The sequence below is a fragment of the Limulus polyphemus genome, unplaced genomic scaffold (assembly GCF_000517525.1).
Source record: "Limulus polyphemus unplaced genomic scaffold, Limulus_polyphemus-2.1.2 Scaffold7377, whole genome shotgun sequence".
Classification (NCBI taxonomy): domain Eukaryota; kingdom Metazoa; phylum Arthropoda; class Merostomata; order Xiphosura; family Limulidae; genus Limulus; species Limulus polyphemus.
Genome location: NW_013672987.1, coordinates 25,370 through 36,401, shown reverse-complemented (window position 1 = coordinate 36,401; position 11,032 = coordinate 25,370). Strand labels below are relative to the sequence as shown.

At 31.7% G+C, this 11,032-nt stretch overlaps 2 protein-coding genes across 2 annotated transcripts in view; one reads left to right on the top strand and one right to left on the bottom strand.

Annotated features, from left to right (window-relative positions):
- Positions 1 to 4,826, top strand: part of LOC106474574 (THO complex subunit 5 homolog) — a 9,434-nt gene extending 4,608 nt beyond the window's left edge. Inside the window, exons 5-6 of the mRNA XM_013935261.2 lie at positions 4,265 to 4,449; positions 4,650 to 4,826. Coding sequence (XP_013790715.2) covers positions 4,265 to 4,449; positions 4,650 to 4,713 — 249 coding nt within the window. The 3' untranslated portion in view covers positions 4,714 to 4,826. The remainder of the gene's footprint in view (positions 1 to 4,264; positions 4,450 to 4,649) is intronic.
- Positions 4,827 to 8,722: 3,896 nt separating this feature from the next.
- The window catches only part of LOC106474573, a 10,109-nt gene continuing 7,799 nt past the window's right edge, over positions 8,723 to 11,032 (bottom strand). Inside the window, exons 2-5 of the mRNA XM_013935260.2 lie at positions 10,591 to 10,671; positions 9,932 to 9,993; positions 9,534 to 9,590; positions 8,723 to 9,335 (exon numbers count right to left, since the gene is read on the bottom strand). Coding sequence (XP_013790714.2) covers positions 9,274 to 9,335; positions 9,534 to 9,590; positions 9,932 to 9,993; positions 10,591 to 10,671 — 262 coding nt within the window. The 3' untranslated portion in view covers positions 8,723 to 9,273. The remainder of the gene's footprint in view (positions 9,336 to 9,533; positions 9,591 to 9,931; positions 9,994 to 10,590; positions 10,672 to 11,032) is intronic.

Sequence of the window (11,032 nt, the reverse complement as noted above, 5' to 3'; positions counted from 1 at the left end):
TGAGTAGGACACTTGACTCTCAATCTGAAGATCGTGGGTTCGAATCCTCGTCCCACCAAACATACTAGCTTTTTAAGTTATGGGGGTGTTATAATGTGACGGTCAATCCCATTATTCATTGGTAAAAGAATAGACCAAGGGTTGGCGGTGGATGGTGATGGCTAGCTGTCTTCCCTCTAGTCTTACACTGCTAATGTAGGGACGGCTAGCGCAGATTGACCTCGTGTAGCTTTGCGCGAATTTCAAAACAAGTATGAAATATATAGTCAAAGAAAAAAAAAATATTTAGAAAATATTTGACACTGATGAAAATGGATGCTAGCGGTGAAGTTAAGTAATATGAGATGCTAGTTGAATTCATAGAGATTCTTTTATATCGGTTTAATTAAAATTATCAGTGACAACTTTAAGTTACTGCGTGAAAATGAATTTTGAAAAAAGCGAAAAGTCACAAGCGAGGTGTAATTTTTTATAGTTTACCCTCTTTAATAACACTAATAGTCGCGAGGGTTTCGTATCATATATTTTATTTAAATACCAATAAAATAATATTTTCTACGTCTTCCTAGAAATATTTTATGTTTAAGTCATTCATAACTAAAACCCGGTTCAGTCTTCCTCTTTACATTCAGACGCCTTGGCATGAAATGAGGATAGTTTATAAAAAGTACAGTAATTAAATACATTTTAAATAAGGTTATGTCGTGTAACTATTCTTTAGGTTGAGATACTTCGGTATCGTAGAAACAGTCTTCATAAATTACGTACGAATAACAAAAACAGGAACAATAAACATCCATAACACACATAACACTTACAGACACAAGTTTACGATAACAGATCAGTTCTAACAACAGGAACAATAAACATCCATAACACACATAACACTTACAGACACACGTTCATAATAACAGATCAGTTCTAACAACAGGAACAATAAACATCCATAACACACATAACACTTACAGACACAAGTTCACGATAACAGATCAGTTCTAACAACAGGAACAATAAACTCTGTAAGTGTTATGTGTGTTATGGATGTTTATTGTTCCTGTTGTTAGAACTGATCTGTTATCGTGAACTTGTGGTTGTCGGTGTTTTAGTGATAGATGACGAAATGTGTAGAACGTGTTAAGAAATTATTGGTATTTGACTATTGGTTGGCAGAATACTTCAAAATGTGTGGTACTTGTTTGTATATAACTAGTTATTCTGTTGTTATGAGTGAGTGTGTGTCTTTTATCGTTGTCTGAATACCTGTGTTATGGATAACTATTGTTTGTGTTATTATTGTTTCTCTGTTATTGTAAGCACATGCTTTTAAGTGTTGTGGGTGTTTATTTTTCGTGTTGTTAGAATTTATCTGTTATCGTAAACTTGTGTCTGTAAGTGTTTTGTGTGTTATGGATTAAAATCCTGTTTTCGTTACCACTAGCAACAGCATGTTGTTTTGATGGCTAAAAAGACTGATCAACCATAACACCAAGATCTTTTTCTTCCGTAACACTGTTAATGAAATTAAAAATCAAACACATAATTCAAATTGTGATATCCTACAGGCATTATTTTGCATTTATTATAATCAAAAACATCTGCCATTGATTTGCCCAACTTCCTAAATTATATTTTTGTAGACCAGCAGCATCCTCGTCACAGCTAGCAACATCCAAAACTTTAATATCATCACCAAATGTGAATAGTTTAGTGACCATTCCTTCATCTATGTCATTTATATAAATCAAAAAGAACAAAGGTCCTAAAACTGAGCCCTGAGGTACCTCACTAGTGACATTAATAGAGTTTGCCTGTACCCCATTTATAATACCCCCCCTGGATTTTTCCAGAGCTAAAAATAATTACGAATTAATGTATCTAATTTTACACAACATAACAACTAGGAGAATGTAATATTTAAAAACACACGAGAAAAACAAAGCTTATAGCGAATAAATCCATTGATTTATGTGTTGAGTTTTTATGTTGGAAACATCGTTGTCAGAAACCAGCGATTATGTGTTCTTTTACATGGATTTATTTCCATTTTTTGTTTCTCTCAAGAATCTCCGCTGAGATATCTGTTTTCGTCATGTTTTTTTTCATTTTTACATAATTATGAATTTCTCTTGTCTTAAATTAGAACTGAACGAATGTTGGTCTCATCGTATAAAGATCTGAGGTGATCCTGAATGTATCGTCTCCTTCCAACTTTTAAATCAAATTTGAAGCTGGTCTGTGTAAAACCAGTTCATTAGATTACACAGATCACAAACTGAAGATCTAAGTCTATAAATATTCGGATATTCTTTTGTCCGACACACGCTCCTTTTCTACATATGTGAAATATTGTGCTTTGGGTTAAAATAACATAATTTTGTGAAGCGTGCTTAATAAAACTATATTAAATTAACTATATCCACCATATCCGAAGACAACCCATGCCAAAGATCAACCACCCTATTAGAAAAATGAAACTGTCTTACCTGAAGATTTATGTACAAAAAAGATGATGCATCAACACTATCAATTCCCTGAAAAATCTTAAACACCTCGATTAAATCCCCTCTAACTCTTCTTCTTTTTCAATAGAAAACTATTTGAGAGACCTTAACTTATCCTCTCCATCCCAGCTTATCATCCTTGTAGCTCTCCTCTGAATCCTTTCCAACAATTCAATGTCCTTCTTAAGGCAAGGAGCCTAAAACTGAACATAGTACTCCGCACGTGACCTAACCAATGACATTATAACCTCTTCAGACTTGTATTCAGTATTTCTGTAGATACAACCAAGTTACTTCCATCCTTTTAATGGTAAAAAAAACCACCTCTTCATCAATTTTTATCTGGAAGGCACATCTTTCAAACCTTAGATACACGTTCAGCTTAAAGTGCATATAGAAGCTTGTGAAATATGCCATTGTCTTTGTAATTCTATAAAGTTTATTGGTAGATATGGTTATAAGCCTGCAAGACAATGATAAACAAAAAACACATGGTATACTGATCAGGTACTACAAAAACAAAGTTTAGACATTTTTGTTTTAAATTAACTAGATAATGATTACAAAATATTTTAACATTTACTGTACTATTTTCTGGCTCATAATTATTGAGATAGATGAGAATTATATAATTTTAATTATGATTAAGTCTGCACTGTTGAAATTCAAATTTATAAGATCACAGTGTTTGTTTGTTTTGAATTTTGCACAAAGCTACACGAGGGCTATCTGCACCAGCCGTCCCTAATTTAGCAGTGTAAGACTAGAGGGAAGGCAGCTAGTCATCACCACCCACCGCCAACTCTTGGGCTACTCTTTTACCAATGAATAGTGGGATTAACCGTCACATTATAACACTCCCACGGCTGAAAGGGCGAGCATGTTTGGTGTGACGGGGATTCGAACCCGCGGTAAACCCCTATGATAAGATAGCGAATGATTGAAGATAAGTGAAGCTCAAGATAATTGTAGAATAGATGATGCTTACCTTTTAGTTGTATTTGATACTTTACAAACACAATGTACATATAATTTAAGGACAACAAGAAATGTATTGGCTGTCCCATCCACTATAATAAACTCTAAAACAAAAATAAAGCCCTCATAGTCAGCCCTTATTATTCATATATTTATCAAGCCTTCTTCTGTTACGAGTTCTGAAGTTAAATGTTCCTAGAAGTGGTTTGCAAGTAATTAAATACCTAATTTTTTTAAGTTTTCTTGTTGCTGATCGTGGATTTATTTGTTTTTAAAAGTTTTAAAACTATTTCTTTATAATTAAGATACTTATGGTTGCCAAGTAGATTCTGCAGTTGGCAAACAAATGTACTCAAAGAAAATCATGAAGATAATTAATTAATGAATGTAAAACAAGTTAAAATTGATAGGACGTACGTATCGTTTTTGTTCAGTAATAAATTAAAATATCACAATTTCATATATATTGTGTAGGCCAGTGATTGTAATAAATTTTGTATGGTGTCAGTGAAAGAATAAACTTGTTTTATTAAAGAAACACTTCAGATGTCAGACTAATAATAAAAAAAGATAGAAATATAACACAAAAAAGAAGTAATGTTATTATTTTTGTACAAAAAGGTTTCAAAATGAACTTTTATAAAATTCAGAAGTTAAATGTCGTGCAAATAATATATGTATTTATAAAAACAAGCTACACATTGTTTAGAAAGTTACATTAATTTCCATACAATTTGGTTATATAGTTAGTGTCAACGTCTGATTCCTATATTACTGCTCCTCAGGAACTGGAACACGAGATCAACATGTCAGTTGTTAATTTTATACCTCAGAAAGTCCGATACAATTTGTTAGCATGCCAGCTACATCACTTATTAGTGGGATTTGATGTGTACCTTGAGACAGATCCAGATGCAACAGAAGGACCAAAAGAATTTTCTCAGGGCAAAATATTTCTTAGGATAGCAAGGTATCGAGGAAGTTTTTTATAAAACTATTTCTTACTTTGTAATATAACTTTTCAAACTATAGTTCTGATTGAAGATTATATCATCTATGGATTAAAAAAGATTATTCTTAAATTAAATGCAGTAGTTTCGTTATTTAAAGTGTATTTTTGAACAATTGTAAGATATCAGAGTCTCAAAGACTGGTTTCTCTGTGTTTTAGGGGTCGTGACCGTAGGAGACCTTACAAATACGTTGCCAAACTTGGACTATTTACACATCGTTAGAGAAGTTTCAAAAGAACTGGTTCTACTTCTTGTCAATTGTGATTGACTGAGATATCGGTTTTTGTTTGTTTTTTTCATTTAAAATAAACATGCATTTTATATATGTTTTTTGAGTGCACAGTCTCGTGGTTTTCTTTATATACCATTTAGTTATACTGTTCACAAAAATTATGTTACGGTATGAAATCCTGAAATTGTTCGACATTTTATTCTCCCTTTTTCTTCTACGTGTAGCTAGGTTTAATTGATTTTAACCTACTTGAAAATAAAGAAATGATGAAAATGGTTGTAAATTAAAGATATACAAGGTCAGTGTCGACAAAATAATTCTCTTTCCATTATTTTAATGGTGTAAGTGCATTTGTTTATCAAATTATTTGTGGTCAGTGAAGAATTATACTTGGTAAATATTCGTACTTTGATTAAAATACGATACGTCGATAATGATTTGAAAATTACTTTAAAATGTCCAGAGACTAATCTGTTGAAACAAAACCAAGTAATGCAGTTACGCTTGCTTCTTCGATTACCATGACAAAACTAAATAAAATATTTTACATTTATCTGACTTCAAAAGAGTTAGTCTACTGTACAGGTTCTTAAATATTTTTTTCTTTGTGTGGATTATTTTTTATAATTAGTTTTGACATAATTTTCTCAGATATCAGTTCTTTACCCTTTCGCCACGGGCGGGTCTAACCGAGCATGTCACGATCTTTTGGCGAGTTGTTTTCCAAACTTAATTAAACTGCTTTATGTTATACCAATTAGTATAGCATAAAATCTTAGCTAATAATCCATATCTTAATAGTATACAAGTTTGAAGTTCTTAATTTTATAAGGGAATATTTAAAAAATCCTGAATTTCCCCTAGCGTGTATTTTATTCACTACCTCTCTAAGAAGTTAGAAATTTAACATAAATTACTCACTATCAAATCATCATTGCTCAGACAAACTATATTAATTTTTTATAGTTTTGAATTTTGTTTGGTTACAGAGCCATCAAATAGGAAATCAAACCCCTCTTGCCACACCTACCTGTCACATCCTCTCTTTCAAGATATGTTAATAGTTTTCTCTTATCTATAACCAATAGAAAGTCAAGGTTTTTCATTTAGCAAATGATGTATTATTTTATGTTGTTTTCTAAACAGAGAATTGTCAATTTCTCTTTTAGTACAAGCTTCACGTTCCCCCAAGTGATTTACAACTAATAATGGCATGAATAGTAGTAGTTAGTGGTTCATAGAGCAATAAAACAATAAAATTCAAGGATAAATAGATGTATACTGTTACAAGTATAAAGCTACTTAGGATAAACGAATGTAGTTTCATGTTACAATTTGAAGTCATTCTTGAAAGAAAAACCCGGTAATTTAGATTTATTTATTTTTTGGTGGTTACGAGGTCGGTCAAATTGACCTATCTTGTATAGTTAGGGTAGAGAATATAAAGTTTTATATTACACAAATGATATACGAGATTTTTGGTTTTTTAATCATAACATGAAAATCACTTCATGCTTAGACTGGTAATGAAACAGACTCGATATACTCACAAACAAATCTTTAGTTTTTGTGCATAAAAGGCTTGTTTACTAAAAATCTACTGCATTAAAAGTTATAGTATAACTACTTAACTTGCAAATGTGTAAAAAGGTTTCTTAAAAGTGTGAAAATCTGAACTGCTGGCACTCATTAATTTATATCCATTAACTCTGTCACACTGGGCTCAGTTTGTCTTATTATTCAAACTTTTAATATGAATTACTGTAAACGTTTTGAAATGCTTTCTTTATTCTATGTAGCGATAGTGAAGAAGAAATTGAGCGACTACAGGCTGTAGCAGTAACTAGCAGTTGGGTGGCAAAACAAGGAAAAACCTTATGGAATACTAGTGGAGAAGAGAAGCATAGTAAAGAAGGGTTTGCTTCTAAAAGTTCCGTATTAAGTACAACAGAAAGAACTACTTCTAGCTGTAAAACAGAATTACAACCTCCTTCTTTTACAAAAAAGAAGAAACGGAAAAAGTCTTAAAAAGTTTGTAATATACGTTTCGCTGTCGTCTTGTTAGAAGTGTTTTGTTCCTTTTGAAAATACAAAATGTATTTTTTAAACAGAATAATAAATATGTATGTACTGTGCTTTAGGAAAAACTCTGTGGTAATCTTGAGGATATCATAATTACATCATCAAAATATAACCTAATATCCTGTTCATGATACAGCTGTGTATATACCCAAGTATTTTTGAATGTTTTCATCTTGTTCACAATAAAGGTCATGTTAAATATGTTATCTTATACTGTATATAAAACAACAAAAATATATTGTTCTAAATGATGCAATATTTCTGTGTCTTTGAAACACTCCTCTAATGACCAAGAACTTAGACTCTTAGTCTATCATACAATAAGCAATATCTCCATGAAATTTGTAATGTTTGTCTATAAAAAAGAAAGAGAAGTGATATGTAATACAAGATGTAAGATATTGCTCACTATGAATAAAATATGGGAATTGCTAAATACAAGTAACATTATGTTCTACTTCATCTACTGTACTGTTTATTTCCTGAGCATCTTTTCGTGTGAATTATATTATAATGTGGGTTTAGAAAGTGCAACATTGGTGTTACGGTCAATTATGTAATTTACTTACTTCGACGTATATCACGTAGCACAGACTTTACGAGCATCTGGGATAAATCTGGAAGTTTCTCGAACATTCATTGCTTTCGTAGCCTCTTGTACAAGTGAAAGCGTACTTGATTTTTTTCTCAAATAAATTTATCACAACTAAAAAGCAACATAAAACTGTGAATGTTGGAGAGGGCCTGGAATTGTTCCCACAACTTCTGATAAAGTACGTTGAAGGTGTACAGTACTCGCAGGATTGTTATGTGATCTACACACCAGGAAACTTGGGATACATTATATGCATAGCCAAGGCTAAATAGATCTTAGTGGAAATATGGTAAGAATATGTAATAGACTCAACATGTGTATAGAAACAGATATCATGCTGTGAGCACCATAAAAAAATATTGAGAATCTATTATACTACTTTTCAAAAATCTTCACAGGAACCACAGAAATGTTTGTTCTTCTTAAACATCCAATTACATTGTGATTTAACTGCTGGAATATTTGAGATAAAATACTATAGGGAAGGGATAGAAATAATTAAATAAAATTACATTCACTCGAGGGAAGGCTATCTGGAAGATTACATTCCCTCATGAATTGTTTTTTTTTTTACTTAATCCACTTTCATTTGTCGTAACTAAAGGAATATGGATGGACCATGCATTCCCGATCAGGAAGCCCAACTAAGAAGACGAGAGTTAAATTCCTCTGGAATGCGGGAATGTAATATTTCAATCCCTGTAGTACGTATGAATCATAAGCTTTCACAAGCTCAGCAAAAGTAAAAATTTTACTCAAGTGATATTGTGATAATCAGAATTTTGAAACTCAAAATTTCCTGATTCTATTCATCATAAAGTCTGATAAACATTACACTTAAAAGCTAAAATACAGAGCTAACTTTTGAAGTTTGCCCCCAAAAGCAGCATTTCAGTGAACTGAAAGCAACTAGACCTTAACACCACATAAACTGAAGTTGTGTACTCCCATATTTGGAAAAATAAAACAACTTATCTTTAAAACATAATCACACACATGCATTTGCTTATGTTGAACATAGATTTGTGCGTTACAAAGATGAGAAATTATGCTTCCCGTTGCAGAGCATATTGGTTTGCTCCTCTCTATTTTTCCCAGTTTTGTGGACAAGGTATTTACAGGTTGGAGTTTTATGAAACAAGCACTACATACAAAATTGTAGACCTGATTAACTTTTGAATATCTTGGGTCAAAGGGTCACTGGTACTTTAAAAAAAAAACTTTCCCAACCCGAGGCACGTGTTTCAATACGGAACAAAAGGATATTAACCAAACTTATGCAACAGGTACGATATCCACCAAAATCTTGTGAACAGATGCTACATCATCAAATGGGGGGGGGGAGAGACTTAAACATTAGTGAGGGTGTAGGTGTTTCATAAGATGCTAGTTTAATCATTTTAATGCAGAAGGCTATCAATAATACCACTGTAAAGCTCGTTAAATATTTTAAAATGACTTTGTATTTAATACTCTTAAAAGAAAATCTAGTGATGAAGTCAAGGCTTCTGAAAAAAAGAAAAACCAATAAAAAATTATCTTTCCGAGTTGTGTAATTCTCACTTAAAAATGGCCAGGACAAAGCTAAAGTTTTCCTAATTTCAAAGAAAACTCAATTTTTTTTTCTAATGGGATATTACACTACCAATTCTTCTCTAGCTTTAACACAGTTTCTTCAAGATATCAGGGTAACTGTTGTAGATTAAGAGATATGGCTTTTCACTTAACATAAAACAATGCTTAAGAGGTCTATATTGGAGGAAACAATTATTTTGGAATATTATACAACAAAGACTGTTCCTTTGATACAATAAAAAAAACTTAAATTTATCCTCGAAAAAAAAAAGATAATTCGTAGAAAATAAAGTTATATCTACTGGCTATAATACCTGCTTGCCAAACGTCTCTTTAATGCTTGAGGAATACTTAAGTTATTTGTTGTTTCTTCCACATCACACAAGGCCGTGTTTGAATCGGCAAATAAATAAATTCCTGAGCAAAGAAAACATACAAAAGAACTCGGTCGTAAATTCTGTATTTTGATGTCAATTCATGAGCAGTTAAAAACATATCCACAAGCCTTCAAATACACTTATATTATATGCTTTAATGCTTGAGGAATACTTAAGTTATTTGTTGTTTCTTCCACATCACACAAGGCCGTGTTTGAATCGGCAAATAAATAAATTCCTGAGCAAAGAAAACATACAAAAGAACTCGGTCGTAAATTCTGTATTTTGATGTCAATTCATGAGCAGTTAAAAACGTATCCACAAGCCTTCAAATACACTTATCTTATAATTTACAAGTCACATACAAAAAATAACTGTTTTAAGCAACACCAGTGGGGTGTGTGTATCTATTGTATGCTGAGGGTGTTAAAATAGAACACAACTTATATGATTTTAGATTTTTTTCAAGAGTATCTTGCCAAGTCTGTACGAAGTAAGTGAAACGTTGATCACAAGAGCTGGGTAAAATGTTAATAGTAACTAAAAATATGGCAGTTGGACAGTCACATGATTGCTTACCTTGATTTGTTAAGTCATTTTCTTCTTTCCAGTTTAATTTTCTAGGTTTTTCCTTCAGTGTACTGTAGCAAAAATGTTAATGTTTATAAAATTAATGCTACTTCAGAAGTACGTTTTTTTCTATCAATTAAAGCATCAGAACAATGCTTGAAAGGTCTAATGTAGAAAAAAAAAAATCTTGGAATATTACACAACAAAATATAAAATTTTATTTTGTAAAAGAGCTTGTTCACTTAACTCCTTAAGAAATTCAATTTATTATCGAAAAATAAATAATTCTTAAAAACTAATATTAATTAGTACTAGAGCTAATATCGGTTGGTTGATTTTTTGACGTTCATCATGTTAACTGCTCAGATCTAAGTAGTAATAACTACTGCAGCCCAACCGAACAAAAATAACAAGGCACACTGGATCCATTTTCTTCTGTAACTTTTAAGTAATCTTGTTAAATCTTACTAATTTTAGTTTATTTCCAATAAATAGACCTCAAGAAGAAAGGAGTTTGTTTAAAAATAATCACAACTTTGTTTATTTTCTATCAATTAACAAACGTTAATTCTCATCATCTATCCGACCGTGTTCTTATAATACATGGATGTAAATCGGTGAATTAGGCAGCATTACAGGTAACTTAAGTTGTAAAACTGTCGACTCACCTGTCAATCAAAGAAGCTAACTGCTTTGCCATGTACGATCGACAGCCATCACTTATGTCGAAACCGTTTTCTTCGTTATCTCTACAAAAGTAGAAAAATTTAATTCTCAAGTAACAGAATAAAACTCAAGAAAATTCTAATTTTTCTCCACGAAACGAATACATGGATCTAAACTTCAGTTTCATAGATTTTATTTCTTGAAAGTTACAGCAATGGAGTCAATAGTTTGAAATAGTTAACGATCCATTTAGTGTTTTCATGGAGAAAAGTCCAACAATTCTTTTAATATTAAAGTAATCCTATGTCATAAGTCTCAAACTGTATTTAACACACAGCTTAAGAAGATTAGCAAACAAAATATATAAACAACCTTGCTGGGAAGCTGAACAAACTAAATATATAAGCAACCTTGCTAGGAAGCTGAACAAACTAAATATATAAG